General features: G+C 39.0%; 1 protein-coding gene across 3 annotated transcripts in view; it reads right to left on the bottom strand.

Annotated features, from left to right (window-relative positions):
• Positions 1–17,344, bottom strand: part of LOC123502681 (glycine receptor subunit alpha-4-like) — a 174,742-nt gene that overhangs the window by 38,728 nt on the left and 118,670 nt on the right. For all 3 annotated transcript variants that reach the window (XM_045251855.1, XM_045251857.1, XM_045251856.1), the window contains exons 5-7: positions 10,680–10,787; positions 8,589–8,707; positions 1,319–1,401 (exon numbers count right to left, since the gene is read on the bottom strand). In XM_045251855.1, coding sequence (XP_045107790.1) covers positions 1,319–1,401; positions 8,589–8,707; positions 10,680–10,787 — 310 coding nt within the window. The remainder of the gene's footprint in view (positions 1–1,318; positions 1,402–8,588; positions 8,708–10,679; positions 10,788–17,344) is intronic.

The following is a 17,344-nucleotide window of genomic DNA, read 5'->3' as shown; positions in this document are numbered from 1 at the left end:
TTTTTTTTCCTTCTATGAGTGGATTTCTGAGTTTTGTATTTTTTCTTTGCTTCGTTTACATTAAGGGTTGTTTTGAACCTCTCTCTCTCTCTCTCTCTCTCTCTCTCTCTCTCTCTCTCTCTATGATTCAACACTCAAAGAAAAGAAAAATTGAAAACTAACAAGAACTCTAAAAGGAAAACTAGATAAACAGATAAATAAAGCTAATAACAAATAAGTAGAAATAACGAAGAATGATCTTGTTTTTAAGTCTCTGATCTACTGCAGTCCATTCACCTAGAGCCGCCAAAACGAGGCCCTATATTTCCCGAGCTCTCTGTAAGACCTCGATCATCACAGCAACTCTCGCCGGCCCTTCCCCCTTCACTGCGCCAAGGTCAGTCATCCCATTTTCTTTATGAACTCGAGTTTAGAGAATGGGTTTTCTTATACGGATATGAATAAGTCAGTCAGTCTCTCTCTCTCTCTCTCTCTCTCTCAAGTATAGCGGCACATGCTTAGATGATTTGCAAGCCCCGCCTCTTTGCTCCTCCTTCCTTCCAGCGAGGCATTTGATTGGTGTTCTCTTAATGGTGTTGCCACTTACTAACATTCTAATATTCAATGTATCTTTCATGAACGTGTTTATTAGTCTTGCACTTAGATGATATCAATAGAAACACAAAAAATATGTATGACTCTTCAAAGTTGTGGAAATATGTAAATGTATTGACACGAAAGCATTCATATGACTGTCGACAAATGCAAATGGAGACAAGGCGCCAGTCATATTCTGAATTTAATGATAATAAATAAATGAGAGAGGGGTTCTGGCCAACAGCAACAAAAAAAACAGTAAAAAAATAAATCCAGTGTACATGCCAGTCCATCCTTTACACACAAAAAAAAGAATAGAAAAAGAAAATGATAATCCAAAAAAGATGAGAATTTGATATGAATGCTTGTAGGTAAATCATTTCTCATATTACCTAAATTATCCTCAAATTCCCCAAAGAACCATTTTTCCAACTTTCCTTATTTACAAATCGTGTTTTTATTGATCTATTTGCCATACTTTGCCGGCACTGATTTTTTCCCTCAATCCTTTCAGTACCATGACGCGTTTCCATATCCATTGTGTTTACTATTTGGTGATTTTATAGAGCTTCAAAAACATATGCTAGAATCAGAATAGTGAAAACTCTGGCCATTAATCTTCTAACCTCCATAGATAATAGTGATGTCAATAAAATGGTCTAATCGTACACAAATCTCAGGGTAAAAATATGTCCCAGTATTGAAGGAATTAAGATGTGACGGTATCTGTGCCACTACTTACGACTCTCGATCTTCATGTGGCACTCCTGGGTGTCGTGAGGGTACAGCTGGAAGTTCATAGCGCAGGACAGCACCAGCGTGAGCCTGAGGGTGGAAATGGGCAGGACCGTTAGTGGGACGTGACAGGCTCAATGGGGGGAAGAGATGGGGCGCGTGACGGTTCTTTTTTTTTTCTCTCTTTTTTTCCTTTTTTTTCATTGTCCTTTCGTTTGTTTCCGTTTTTTTTTTCTTTTTCCTTTTCCGTGTTTTAGTTTCATAGAGTTTATTTTTGTTTGGCTAGTTTGCTTGTTTTGTCTCTCAGTGGTGTATGCCTGTAGGGTGTTGTTCTTGTTTTTGTTGTTATTGTTGTTGTTGTTGTTGTTGTTGTTGTTGTTGTTGTTGTTGTTGTTGTTGTGATTGTTCCTGCATCTATTGTACTGCTACTGCTACTGTTGAAGAAAGAAGAAATAAGAAAGCTACCTCAAATTAAAACACACACACACACACACACACACACACACACACACACACACACACACACACACACACCACCACCACCACCACCACTATTAATCTTACCACACAAGAGCCAGACACGCGACTCACCAGCAATCTTCCTGGACGCCCATTAATACTTCCAATGGTAACACAAAGAGGGACATTCATTCATTTTCATTAGCAGACAACATTTCTCATCACGGCGGTCAAAGTTACATGAAAGAGGAAAAGGACCAAACAATTACTCTCACACAACGATGATCTTGAATTACTGTGAGTTTAATTAGTGTTTTCTTTTGTACTAGAGAACAAAAACGGAGCTAAAAAAAAAAAGTAGGTATATAGAAAAAAAAAAAAAAAGATTGGTCATGAAGGAGAGGGGGAGTAAAAAAAAAAGCAATAAAAAGTAGTAAAAATAATGATGATGACGAAAAAGCAGGAATTTATTCATTTCCAAATCTAATATTTTTGTACATTGAAATGTAGGCAAATTAAAAAATAAATACTGGTGAAGAAAAGCTAGAATTTATATATTCTGAATTATTTTTTTCATACTTCAAAGTGTTTCATACGAAAATTTCAGAACATATCGCGTAAAAAAAGGTAAAAAAAAAAAAAAAAAAGATTGAAAAAAAAAAAAAATGACATCTGGCGAAATGTTTCAGTCAAGATTTCGTCCATTTATTTATTCATTTATTTACGAATTTATTTATTTCTGCGCTTTATTCCAATACCAATATCTGCCTAAATATTTCACTAAAACAAATGATTCAAATATTGTTACAAAGCGAAAGAGATGGAAGAGGAGGAACCGGAAGAGGAAGAGGAGAAGAAAAAGAAGAACAAGAAGAACAAGAACAGGAACAAGAACAAGAACAAGAACAAAAACAAGAATTGAAATAAAAAGAAAAGGTAAAAGAAGAACAAAATACAAGCAACAATAGGAAAATCATGAAAAAAGGAAACGGGAACCAGAAAGAAGAAAAAAAGTAAAAAATGCGGATGACAAAACAACAAAACGACACACACACACACACACACACACACACACACACACACACACACACACACACACACACACACACACACACACCCTCAAGTACCCTCGCCTACCCTCCCCTTTGAAGAGAGCAAGGCGCCCCGAGGCATACTCTGAAGAAGGCGCTGACGAAGGGACTTGTGACAACCCTCCTGTGTGTATGTGTGTGTGTGTGTTTGTGTGTGTGTGTGTATATGTGTTTGTGTGTGTGTGTGTGTGTGTGTGTGTGTGTGTGTGTGTGTTTTAATGATTATAAAGTACAGTAAGGTTAAGAAGGTAAGGTAATGTCAGGCAATGTTAAGTTGGGTTAGGTTAGGTAATGCTAGGTTGCGTAAGGCTAGATATGGTTAGGTAAGGTAATGTTAGGTACAGTTAGGTAAGGCAAGATTAGGTAAGGCAAAGAGTTAAAGTACGTTGGATTAAGTTAAGGTAAGGTACGGAAAAGTAGAGCTTAGGTTGGGTTAGGTGAAATTAGATTAATTTAGACTGGGTTAGATTAGGTTAGGTAAGGCTAGGTAAGACAAAGTAAGACAAGATTAAAAAAAAAAACAAAATGAGATAAGATGAAGCAAGACAAGGTTAAGAAAAAGAAAAAAACGAAGTTAGACAGGAGAACAAATACTTCCCAAGAACTCTACAAACATTTGTTCCAATTGTTATTTTCCAGGAATGCTCAAGTAACCCTTATATCTTTGTATTTCCAGGTATGGAACACTCTCACCTGATGTTTACAGGTGTGTGTGTGTGTGTGTGTGTGTGTGTGTGTGTGTGTGTGTGTGTGTGTGTGTGTGTGTGTGTGTGTGTGTGTGTGTGTGTGTGTGTGTGTGTGTGTGTGTGTGTGTGGGTGGGTGAGTGGGGAGGAACCAGGTAAGTTTGCAGGAGAATCACAAACTGAATTATGTGCAAGTACGAATTAATGAAACCCTTGTGAGAAAGCGTGTGCGTGTGTGTGTGTGTGTGTGTGTGTGTGTGTGTGTGTGTGTGTGTGTGTGTGTGTGTGTGTGTGTGTGTGTGTGTGTGTGTGTGTTTAGTCCCAGAATTCTAAGGATTTTGGATATGATTTCAGTGTAAGTCTTAATTCTTCATCCTTCTCATGTCTGTCTGCTTTCCATCTTCATTTTTTTAATTTTCATTATTGTGTTTCACCTAATTGAGTTTATTTCATTTCTATGCTTGTCTTTCTCGTTGCATTTTCTCTCTGGTTCCGTCCGCTTGTGTGTGTCACTCATTCATTTATTCTCTCTCTCTCTCTCTCTCTCTCTCTCTCTCTCTCTCTCTCTCTCTCTCTCTCTCTCTCTATTGTAACTTGTCTGGTTGTTTGGTTAGCTTTCTTCTCTACTACTTTCTCTTCTCTTCTCCCTCCTCCTCCTCCTCCTCCTCCTCCTCCTCCTCCTCCTCCTCCTCCTCCTCCTCCTCCTCCTCCTCCTCCCTCCTTCTCTTCCTCCTCCTCCTCCTCTTCACACTCCTGTACTGCCACTCATCCTCTTCCTTGTTCATCTCTCGTAAAAAGTAGAAAAAAAAAAGATACACATCCTCTGTCTGTCTGCCTGTCTGTCCTTCCACCCCTATCTCTCTCTCTCTCTCTCTCTCTCTCTCTCTCTCTCTCTCTCTCTCTCTCTCTCTCTCTGGCAGGTTTTTTCCACGCATTTTGATTTCCCTTCCACGAAACTCCATTACGTTATATTCTCGCAATCTTTTCCACCCATGACATTTTCCTCTCGCTCTGTGCCTCGCTCGTCTCATCAAGGCTGACACGTAAACAGAAAAACAAGGTAAGAGGGAGAATGGCGAGGAAGGAGGGGCTGGAATAAAAGACTGAGGAATAAACAAAGGAGGAGAAGAGAAGAAGAATTTAAATCACAACTTAAGTCAGTATTAGACGTACCGAGAAGTGGGTCATGTCCACCTCCACCTCCTCCTCCTCCTCCTCCTCCTCCTCCTCCTCCTCCTCGTCTTGTTGTTGTCTCCTCCTTATACTCCTTCACCACCTACACTCGCAACTTCCAACTTCCACCAACTTCCTCCTCCTCCTCCTCCTCCTCCTCCTCCTCCTCCTCCTCCTCTAACTTGCATTACCTCGCCATATACTCCTCCACTCCCACCTTGGCCCTCTTCATACCTCTCCTCCTCCTCTTCTTCCTCCTTCTCGTCCTCTTCTTCCTTACATTACATCATCACATACTCCTTCATCTTCACCTTGGTCTCCTTACACACCACCTCCTCCTCCTCCTCCTCCTCTCAGCTGACTCAAGCAGGACGGACACACATACAAGAGAGCGGCACAACAGGATGAAGGTAACAATGCAGCTCTTCACTTCCTTAATACAGAGACAAAGCGGAGATAAGCGTACGGAGATTCGCGTGTTGTTATATTAAAGCAGAGTCATGGTGTGTGTGTGTGTGTGTGTGTGTGTGTGTGTGAAGGGTGGTAGTGTTAATAAAGAACTAATAATCACATACCTCAGTGATTGCAAACAAGGGAGATTAATTAATGTTTGAGAGAGAGAGAGAGAGAGAGAGAGAGAGAGAGAGAGAGAGAGAGAGAGAGAGAGAGAGAGAGAGAGAGAGAGAGAGAGAGAGAGAGAGAGAGAGAGAGAGAGAGAGAGAGAGAGAGACAAAAGAATTTCATTAGACAAACAGACAGGCAAATAGATAGACAAATAGATAGATGGACAGAAACACACAGACAGACAGACAAAGAGAATGGAAAAAAAAAAATGTATGTATAATTAAAACCGAGTAAACACACGCAAACACAAACACACAAACACACACACACACACACACACACACACACACACACACACACACACACACACACAGGCGAAAGCTATACACAGAACACAGTCACAAAAGAAGGATAAGGGAAAACACACACAAATAAAAAATCCAAGAAGAGGTTGAAAGAGAATAAGAAAACAGGACTGGAGGAAAAGGAGTTAAAAGAAAGTCGAGGATAATATGAAAACCACACGAAGAGGATTAAAAAAAGTAAACAAAAGAGAGAGAGAGAAGGACTAAAAACGACATTAACAAACAGTGGCCTTCACGAACACAATAGAATAATCTCTAGAGAGGGCAGGAAGACAGGGGGACAAGGGTAAGAGGCTAGGAGGACAGGGAGACAGGGAATTGGACACAAAAATACGGGTAGATAAACAAGGGAACAAAGAATAGGAGGGTCGGACACCGGTAAGGCAGGGGTGAGACAAGGATAACAGACGGACAGGGAGAACAAATTGGACAGGGAGGAGGGAAACAGGTAGAACAGGGATAGGGAAACAAGTGATGTTTAGGGATAACGCAAATAATAGAAGGACATGGAGGGGAGAACAGGTAGAGGATAGTGATTGAAAGACAGTGTAATAAGGATAGAAGAGGACGACAAAGAAAAAACTAAAGAAAGAGAGACTGGACGATAGGAAAGAAGGTGAAGGATAGTGATTCAAAGACAGTGTGACAAGAATAGGAGAAGAGGACAAAGAAGAAGACTAGAGAAAGAGGGACTGGAGGATAGGGAAAGAATAGACAGAGGTAGAATTTTGATAAAACAGGGATAGAGGAATAAGAAAATAGAGCAGGAGACCAAGAGAGGAAGGCTACAGGCAGAACAACGGTAGTATACAGGCAAGAACACACTCACAAAGGAAATCGATATGAGACTCAGGTATTTCAAGACAGGTAAAGAAAAAAATAGTAACACGTGAGTTGGACAGGGAGAGAAGGACAATGGGAAAGAAGACAATATTAGGGAGAAGAGTAATAATGGCACAGGTAGCAAGCACAGGTGGCTGGGAACACGTGTAAAAGGACATAACACAGGGAAGAGGTAACGGGTAGAGGTCTATACAGAAAAGTTACTAGTAAACGCTGGAAGAGACGATAATATTAAAGAGAAGATTAATAATGGCGCATGTATATAAGACAGGGAAGAGATAATGGGTGGAGATTTATAGAGAATGCTAACTTTCAAATATTTGGAGATACAGTAAAAAGTAAATAGACAAATGTAAAGTAAGATATGACAGTTGCACTTTCACACTCTAAAAGAAATCTATCCTTACTTTCCTTACTAAGTTTCGAGAAGTTAAGAGTGAGGTAGATAAGTTTCAGTATAGTTAGAAAAAATCGACTGTGAAAGCTGACGAAGGATGCTGCGTCTCTGCGTATCCTATCGTGATTCCTGCTTCTGACTGGAGGAATGCATTAACGCCTTCAGTACCATGACGCTTTTTTCATATTCATTCTGCTTACTATTTGGTGATTTTAAACAGCTTTAGAAACTCATGTGGGGGGATTAGAATAGTGAAGACTGGCCACTAATCTTCTGACCTCCATAGACCCTTCCTAATGTCAGTAAAATGGTCTAATCGTACACAAAACTCAAGATAAAAATGTGTCCCAGTACTGAAGGGTTGAATTGGTGAAGACTCTAACCATTAATCTTCTGCCCTACATAGACCCTTCCTAATGTCAATAAAATGGTCTAATCGTAAAAAATCTCAAGGTAAAAATGTGTCCCAGTACTGAAAGTGTTAATCAAATACGTAGCACTACTTTCACTGCTAACTGCTTTTCTGATTCTGCTAACTGCGTCTCTCTCTACCCTTCCTGTACTATATTTTCTATCTTCTTTCACCTTTGTTCTGTCTACCTCTCTAAAGTAAGATTTAACCAGAATTCTCAATCTTTTATCATTTTCACTAGTAATACCTGGAATTCCCTGCCTGCTTTTGTATTTCTCCTTTGCACCCTCCTCCTGCATCCTCTCGGCACAATATTTTCTACATTCTCTCGCACCCTGTTCTGTTCATCGCCTTAATGCAAAATTTTACCAGAATTCTCAATCTTTTATCCTTTCCACTAGTAACGCGTGGAACTCTCTGTCCACATCTGTATTTCTCCCCTGCCTAAGCCTTTATTTTCTTTTTTTGAGAGTGAGTTTCATGACACTTCTCCAACTTTGGGTATCTCTTATGGCTCTCTCTTTTTTTTAGGGACTAGTACAATAGTGGACGTTTATTTCTTATTCTATTTTATCTATTTTTTAGCGCCAGGTAAGCAGAATTCTTGATTAAAAACACAAAATCGTACCAAACCACAAATCCACTACATCTCTTCATCCGGTGAGCCAAAATAAATAGCATCACTTTACCAAGGATATTTTTCTGCATGATTACGTACGTAGGAAAAGAGAGAGAGAGAGAGAGAGAGAGAGAGAGAGAGAGAGAGAGAGAGAGAGAGAGAGAGAGAGAGAGAGAGAGAGAGAGAGAGAGAGAGAGAGAGAGAGAGAGAGAGAGAGAGAGAGAGAGAGAGAGAGAGAGAGAAGCTGTTGATGAAAATGAGACACAATGGAAGAGGTTAAACAGAGAAGGAGGGTGATAGTAATTGGCAAAAACGAGGTTAAAAGTGGAAAGAGATGATGAAAGAGGAAATGAAGCAAGAGAGAGAGAGAGAGAGAGAGAGAGAGAGAGAGAGAGAGAGAGAGAGAGAGAGAGAGAGAGAGAGAGAGAGAGAGAGAGAGAGAGAGAGAGAGAGAGAGAGAGAGAGATCATTGCAAAGGAAGTTTCGTCTATTCTTTCCTTCCTTCCTTCCTTCCTTTCTCTTGTACTTTTCTTCTTCCTCCTCTTCCTATTATACATTTTATCGTTCTTGTTCTTACTCTTCTATTTTCTTTTCTTTTTTTTTTCACGTATATTTTTACATACATATAAGTGTGTGTGTGTGTGTGTGTGTGTGTGTTGGGAGAACTCACTTGACCATGTAGAGTATCGTGTTGTCCTGGTAGAGCCACAGGTAATGGTTAGGAATGGTCATCTCCTGGAAAGTGACAGCCTTGGCGTTTTTGAAGAAAGAGTCAGGCCGCCAAATGTCCTGAAATGCACAGACAAACACAGAATTAGGTCGCAATAGAATAAATGTACTAGGTAGCTACAAAATCACCCAAAACCACAAGTCTCTAACCCACAGAATAAGAAAGGAGGTCTATTAAAAACACAACCACCGCACCAATAAATAGATAAATAAAGAGATAAAGAGATAAACAAATGAAAGAGATAAAGACGACTCGTGTGTGTGTGTGTGTGTGTGTGTGTGTGTGTGTGTGTGTGTTTGGCTCAGGTGTGTGTGTTTGAGGTGAAGTACACGCGCCCTCCCAAAAGCGACATAAACAAAGACTGATAAGGGCGACACAGAAGGAGTTTACAGAATAAGAAAGAAGAAAAGGAATAAAGGCGAGAGCGAGAGAGAGAGAGAGAGAGAGAGAGAGAGAGAGAGAGAGAGAGAGAGAGAGAGAGCATCTAATAAAAAGGAGGAAAGGGGAAAAACACGAAGATAAAAATAGAGGAAAAAGAATAAGAAATGAGTCGAATTAGTAAAGAAGAAAGAAAGAAAAAAGGAAAGAAAGAAAGAAAGAAAGAAAGAATAACAGGGGTGCATAAAATGTGAGGGAAAATAACAAAACTTTGGTGGAAGAGGAGGAGGAGGAGGAGGAGGAGGAGGAGGAGGAGGAGGAGGAGGAGGAGGAGGTGAAAAATATAGAATGCGAAAGGAAGTGAGCATGCAAGAGACAGGAGGAAAAGAAAGATGAGAGGAGAGAGAGAGAGAGACGGATAAAGATGAAATAAAACAGAAGGATAAGGAAAGGCAATGCAAGACTCAATAGAAAAGAAATAAAAGAAGGAAAATAAAGAAAGAAGTGTAATCAGGTAGAAGTGAAAGAATGAACGAGAGAGAAAAAAAAAGGAGAAAGAAAAAAAAAAAAACTCAAATCTTCCAACAGTAAAAGCAAAGAAAGAAAAGAACAATAGAAAAGGAAAAAAAAGAATAGAAAGAGAGAAAATAGTTGACGAATAAAACAGAAACACAAAACAAAAAACACACAAACATACGAACACACACAGATACATTCCCTTCCTCTTGTCCTCTCCCCTTCTTCCTTTACATTCTCTTCCCCTCTCACTTTCCTTCTCCATTCCCTCCTTCCTTCGTTTACTCTCTCTTTTCCTTTTCCTTTTCCTCCAATCCTCCTTCATTTTTCTCTCCTTTATCCTCATCTCTTCCAAATTTCCTTCTTCCTTTCCTTTATTATCTTCCTCTCTGTTTCCCTTCCTTTTTCTCTTCCCTCTCTATTATCCACTCTCCTTCTTTCGTCCCTCTCTCTCACCTACATTTTCTTTCTTTTCCTTTCCCCATTCCTCTTTTTCACTGTTTCCTACATTTCTCTCTTTCTCTTCAAGCTAAGTACGTTTCCCTCCTTTCATCAACAAATTTTTCTCTCCTTTCTTCTTTTCTTCATCTAATTCTTCTCTTCATCTCTCTTTCTCCTCTCTGCATTGATCTTTTTCTCTCCCAATTCTCCTCTCCTCTTTCTCTCATATCTATCTTCCTTTATTCTTTAACTGTCCCATTCCACTTACGGTTTTTTTCCCTTCTCTTCTTTTTGGACCTAATTTTTCTTTTTTCCTTATTCTTCGCGTCTTTCTGAAATCCTCTCTTTTTTCCTCATTTTTCCCCTTTCCCTCCCTTGTCACTCACCTCGTTCATCTTTACCTCTTCCAATTCTTCTCTCCTTTTTCTCCCTTTAACATCTATTTTTTCCTTTCTTACCCTCCTTCTATCTCATTCTTTTCTTCCTTCTTTCCTTTTTTTCACCCAATTCTTCTTTCCTTCTCCTATTCTCCTTTCCTTCCCCTTCCTTCTTACCTTCTCCTCTCACAGATCTCTCCATTACTCAATTTTTTTTCCACCTTTCCTCTTTTTCTGTCCTCTCGTCACTCAGATCTCTCTCTCTCCGTCCCTCTCTCCCCCTTGCCACAGTCCCTAACCCACTCTTCCAAACACACACCTTAAGCCAAGCGACAGGTAGCAGGCGATACTCGTGGGTCATGTTGTCAGGGAGCCGCAGCCGCCAGTCCTTCCAACTCTGGGCGAAGAAGATGTCAGCTGCGTAAGTCTGCAGAGAGAGAGAGAGAATGGGAGTGAGCAAGAGGGAGTGAGGGTGAGCGACAGACAATGAGACAGAAAAGTTAAAAGATAAATCGCACTGTATCTTTTATGTGTGGGAGAGAGAGAGAGAGAGAGAGAGAGAGAGAGAGAGAGAGAGAGAGAGAGAGAGAGAGAGAGAGAGAGAGAGAGAGAGAGAGAGAGAGAGAGTGTGTGTGTGTGTGTGTGTGTGTGTGTGTGTGTGTGTGTGTGTGTGTGTGTGTGTGTGTGTGTGTGTGTGTGTGTGTGTGTGTGTGTGTGTGTGTGTGTGTGTGTGTGTGTGTGTGTGTGTGTGTGTGTGTGTACAAAGTAGAGTGTAGTTTTCATCAACTAATGCGTTCTAAAGTACAAAAAGTTCAAGGAAATAAGGAAGGACAGAGATGAATGGCGGAAGGAAAAGATGATGGAGAGGGTGGATGTACGTACACGTAGAAAGAGTCTCCAGGAATGACGGAGAAGGGGAAAGAAGGGGGAGGGAAAGAGAGGGAAGGGAAGTGAAGGGGAAAGTTAGGGAAGGGAAACAAGGGGGGGGGAGTGGATGAAGGGAAAGAGGTAAAGTTAAATGAGTCATCAATAACTGCCACCTGCCTCTCTTCTCAGTGTCAGCACCCTTCGACTTAGTTTAAGCTGCTTCTCAACTCAGTACACACACACACACACACACACACACACACACACCTCACACATTCACACTCTCATTAACATTTATCCTCTCATCATTCTTCCTCTTACTAACGTTTAAAGCACCAAATGTCATAGGTTCTCCTCCTGTGTGTGTGTGTGTGTGTGTGTGTGTGTGTGTGTGTGTGTGTGTGTGTGTGTGTGTGTGTGTGTGTGTGTGTGTGTGTGTGTGTGTGTGTGTGTGTGTGTGTGTGTGTGTGTGTGTGTGTGTGTGTGTGTGCATTATAACAGTGACTGCCACGTGTAAGCATTTGGTAACTTCTTGTAATTTTCCTTAATTAAGTTACGGTTCTGTTTCTAATTTGTCTCTTTTTCTTCTTTTCTTCACCTTCTTCGCTTTTTATGCTTGTAGTGGTAGTAGTAGTAGTAGTAGTAGTAGTAGTAGTAGTAGTAGTAGTAGTAGTAGTAGTAGTAGTAGTTGTTGTTGTTGTTGTTGTTGTTGTTGTTGTTGTTGTTGTTGTTGTTGTTGTTGTTGTTGTATTGTTCCTAATGTTTCCTCTTTTTTATATGTGAACTGGGATGGTCAAGAGGACAAAAATAATAAAACTGGACGAATAATAAAAAAAAAACTAGCTCAGAGAGAGAGAGAGAGAGAGAGAGAGAGAGAGAGAGAGAGAGAGAGAGAGAGAGAGAGAGAGAGAGAGAGAGAGAGAGAGAGGCACTATTGCTCTCGTCACTGCTATTCCGGTAAAAGAAAATATCCGAATTCTATCACGTTTCTTCTTCTTCTCTTTTTCATTTCTTTTTCTTTTTTTATCTTCTCTTTTTCATTTCTTTTCTTTTCTAAGTGTGACGTGGGACGGTCAAGGTCACAAAAAGGTGTGAGTGAAGGTGGAAAAAAGTCTAGCTCAATTACTGCTCTCTCAGAACAAAAATGGCGAGAAATAGAGAGAATTCAGAAAAGGTGAGCCAATAAACTTCTGAAGGTTTGTGTTTGTATATCTCTCTTTCTCTCTCTCTCTCTCTCTCTCTCTCTTGAAGTAGTTAAAGTCACAGCAAGATAAAAGAAAATCGAGTTCCGGGTTCCGCCAGTGAAAAGAAAATACAAAAAGGGTAAAGATTTTAATATTTTAGTTAGCTTTTGCAGGAGTAGGAAAAAATATAAAGACCATCAGTATTTATCAACGAATTGTTCTATAAAAAAAAATTCTGGAGTTCTGGAGTTTACCAGTGAAATACATATGAAAAAGGGAAGATTTTGGTTAGCACTGGACAAAATATGACTCAAATTTTAAAAGTTATACGATAGGGAATAAAATAAGACAGTTTCAGAGTTTAGCAGGAAAAAGAGGATAAAAGGTTGAAGGCTCTAGGTAAATCTTGCATTAAAAGACCAAAACAAGAATGAGAGAAAAAAAGTCGAAAAGGAAATAACAAAGACAAAAAATAACCCTTGCTCTTCAACTGCACAAAAGAAAAATAAATAAAAGAAAAGGAGAGAAAGCAGAAAACAATGAAGCTTACCTAATTTTTCACAACAGTAGTACAAAACAGGTAAGAAAAGCATTGAGAAACTTCCTTTTTACATTATATTTTTTTGTAGTAGAAGAGAATAAGGGTAAGAGAAAAGTGGGAGAAAGTACTAAAAAGGAATGAAGACACTGGCTATACAGCTCTTGCATTAATTGGACATAACAAGAGTGGAAGAAAATGCTTAGAAAAAAAAATGAAGATATTAATTAAACTCTTGCACTTTATTTCTATGTAGAGAAGAGAGAAGAGAGAGAGAGAGAGAGAGAGAGAGAGAGAGAGAGAGAGAGAGAGAGAGAGAGAGAGCAAAAGGAGAGAGAAAGAGAGAGGGGGGAGGTCCTATCTATGTTGCATGTGGCCGGGAAAGACAGGAGGCAGTGAAGGTAGGAGACGGAGAAGAGGAAAGGCAGGGCAAGGATGAACGAGGAAGTGAAGCACCTTGTTACAGCGTTCTACTGCACCTGGGCCCCACCACACCCTCTCATAAGCCTTCCTGACCCAGCGCCCTCCCCGCCCTGGCCTGAAGGATGGCAAGGCTCCGCGAAGTGGGTGAAATAGGGTGAAGGTTGAAGAGAGGAATAGAGAGGGAAGGTGATGACAAGAGAAGTAAAGAAAGGGAGAGAGAGAGAGAGAGAGAGAGAGAGAGAGAGAGAGAGAGAGAGAGAGAGAGAGAGAGAGAGAGAGAGAGAGAGAGAGAGAGAGAGAGAGATCATGGTATCGTACATTTTTGATCACTTGTTTTCAAACCTCCCCCAACACTCTCTCTCTCTCTCTCTCTCTCTCTCTCTCTCATAGTTGAATTTCAAAATTTTTTCTTCTTCACAATATACACTCGGCTTTCTACTTTTCAATTTCACGTTTGGAGAATCAAAACACACTAAAAGCTTCCTGTCCCTTCCACTCAAAAAAATAAATATAAAAATAGATGCATCAATAAATAAATAGAAGAAAAATAAATAAATAAACATAAATAAATATACAACCCCAAAAATAACAACATATGAACAAATTGAGAAAATAGAATAACAAATCACAACCTACACAAAAATGAAATGCAAAGATGAATGATAATAAAACAACTGGTCTATTTTTTTTTTTTTTTTTTTACGTATTACACTAAGTCACGTGATTGCCGCGCTGGTCGTTCACGTAATGCTCTTACCAGCTCAGCTCAGATCATTCCTTCAGTTTGCAATTACCAAATCGCATTTTGCCGCCCATAACATTAATATTTGTGCTAATGAATCCAATGTGGGAGAGAGAGAGAGAGAGAGAGAGATAAATAGATAGATAGATAAATATAGATAGACAGATAGATAAATAAAGATAGATAGATAGATAGATAGATAGATAGATAGACAGAGAGAGAGAGAGAGAGAGAGAGAGAGAGAGAGAGAGAGAGAGAGAGAGAGAGAGAGAGAGAGAGAGAGAGAGAGAGAGAGAGAGAGAGAGAGAGAGAGAGAGAGACCTGGATTTCATTACCCTCTGTCCTCTCTCCCCAACTAAAAGCTTATAAAACATGTAAAAAAGTGAAAAAAAAATAAAAAGAGAAATGTTATCGTGTATTTTTGGAGTGAGTGAACGATAGAAATTCCTTTTTCTTTTGTTATCAACTTTATTTCAATTTTTTCCTTCTTTTTCATTCATTTTTATTTCCTCCTCTTCCTTCTCTTCCTTCTCCTTCTGTACACCACCATTAAAAAATATCGATAACTTGCTAACAACCTCTAATGTGTTCTTTTCCATTCTCTATTATTTTCTCCTCCTCCTCCTCCTCCTCCTCCTCCTCCTCCTCCTCCTCCTCCTCCTCCTCCCTCCTCCTCCTCCTCCTCCTCCTCCTCCTCCTCCTCCTCCTCCTCCTCCTCCTCCTCCTCCTCCTCCTCCTTTGCACCATCATTAAAAGAAATACCAATAGTTTGCCAATAACACCTGTGGCTTGAGAAAACAGCCGTGGTGGGAGAACAAGGTGCTTAAGAACAGGAGCCTCTATCTTCTGTGTCTGTCTTCTCTCGGCGTCTTATCATAACCAACAACCTTTGAATGTTAGTGGCACATCATTAACTCTGAGAGACCGATGACACTTATCCCTTTGAATAGATGAGATTACACACACTTCGCTAAATATTCCAGTGTTATCTTTCTGAATGATGATCTAAATTTCCACACGAACATTTTACGGAGTTTATTTCTTTCACTGCGTCAAGGAAGATTTCTCGCCAATAACAACAATGTATAAAATCTTTTCTGTGACGTATACAAAAGATGACCATACAAAAAAGAGTGGATTTTGCAGTTTTTAGTCCACATTTCGTTTGGAAGTGGCTATAAAATAAGAAAAAACATGTCAAAATGATTAGTAATTAAAAAAAAAATACAAAACTACTCGCAACAATGAAAGAATTAATACATGCATATAAACCTTTCTTCTTTATTCCTTTAACCCCTTCAGTACCATGACGCGTTTCCACATTCATTATGCTTACTATTTGATAATTTTGTACAGCCTCAGAAACTTACGTGGGGATTAAAATAATGAAGACTGTGGCCATTAATCTTCTAACCTCCATAGACTTTTCCTAATGTCAATAAAATGGTCTAATCGTACACAAATTTCAAAGTAAAAAATGTGTTCCAGTATTGAAAGGGTTAACTTCCTCTCGCTTGTACCTGTAATCTCACCTCTATTTATTATTAAGCCTCTAAACATTTTCCCAGTAAACTCTCATTAAATACATGAATAAAAATGCAATAAACAACCTATACAGTTTTGTGTAATAACATTTCCTTTTTTTCTCCCTCAAATAAATATCTGGAACATAATTGCACGCAAAAATCTACACCAATTTAAGTCACGATTGTAATTTACAGCTTTTACGTGAAGCAGGAACTAAATTAAACTGTGATTCAACTAAAGCCAAAATACGCAAATAGGTTTTAGATAACATGCCAGAGAGAGAGAGAGAGAGAGAGAGAGAGAGAGAGAGAGAGAGAGAGAGAGAGAGAGAGAGAGAGAGAGAGAGAGAGAGAGAGAGAGAGAGAGAGAGAGAGAGAGAGAGAGAGAGAGAGAGAGAGAGAGAGAGAGAGAGAGAGAGAGATACTATCAGAGTCAAGTACGCAGAGAGAAAAAAAAAAGAAGAAATATGGGTGAAAAGGAAAGGAGATATGGGTGAAGATAAGGAGGAGGGAAAAAAAAAAGATAAAGGAGGGAAGAGAGAAAAAAAAACAAAGACGGAAAGAGAGAGGAAAATGTTGGAAAAAGACGATGGGTAAAGGCTGGGAGAGGAAAGAAAGGAGGACGAAGAAAGGAAGGGAGTGATAAGTGGAAAGAGAGAGAGGATGTGGAAGAAAAGAAGGTGAGAAGAGACAGGGAAACAAGAGAAGAAAGACATAATTGAAGAGAAGAAGAGAAAAGAAAGTATGGGAAGGAAAAAGTAAGAGAGAAAAAAATAAGAGAAAATAAGAAGAAAGGAAGAGAAGAATAGGAAGAAGAGACAAGAAAACAAACAAGAAAGGAAAGACAAAAGAGAAGAAAATGGAGAAAAGAAATTATAAGAAGGAAAAAAAATAAGAGAAAAAATGGGAGAGAAAGAAGATGAGAGAGGACAAGAAAACAAAGGATAAAACACAACAGAGAAGAAAGGAAGACGAAAGAAGGGAAAATAAAGAATAGGAAGGGGAAAAGTAAGAGAAAAATAAGAAAAAAAAGAATAAAATACCGGAAGAAAAGGAGATGAGAGGAGACAAGAAAATAAAATGATGAATGAAGGGAGAGAAGAAGAGAAAAAAAGGAAAGAACAGGCAATAGATAATAGGAGAGGAGACAGTAAGAGAAGAATAAGAGAAAATAAAAAGAAAATATGGGAGAAAAGGGAGGAGACAAGGAGACAAAGAACGAAAGACGGGAGAGAAGGAAAGAAGAAGAAAAGAACAGAAAATAAAGAATAAGAAGGGAAAAAGTATGATAGAAATAAAAGGAAATACGAGAAAAAGTAAAGTAAGGGAATAAAGACGGGAGAGAAGAAGAAAAAAGGAGGAAAGAAGAAAAAATAAAGAATAAGAATGAGAAAAGTGATAAAAATAAGAAAAAGGAGAAAATAGTAAAGCATGAATAACGGAAGAGAGGAAAAGACGAAGAAAAGAAGAGAAAAACAAGAATAAAAAAAAGGAAAAAAGTAAGAGTAAGAAAAAATACGTAAAAATAGTAGAGTAAAGGATGAAAGACAGGAGAGAAGAAGAAAAAAAGAAGGAGGGAAGCAAAACAAAAAAAAAAATAAAAAATAAAAAAATAAGAAAAGTAAAAAGTAAGAAAAAGTATGAAAACGGAAAATTAGCAAAGAAAAAAAAAGAGGAAAAGAAGAAAATAAAAAGTAAGAAAAA

This window comes from Portunus trituberculatus, chromosome 12 (assembly GCF_017591435.1).
Source record: "Portunus trituberculatus isolate SZX2019 chromosome 12, ASM1759143v1, whole genome shotgun sequence".
Classification (NCBI taxonomy): Eukaryota; Metazoa; Arthropoda; class Malacostraca; order Decapoda; family Portunidae; genus Portunus; species Portunus trituberculatus.
The sequence above is the reverse complement of the archived record's forward strand: the minus strand, read 5'-3'. Positions and strand labels throughout refer to the sequence as shown.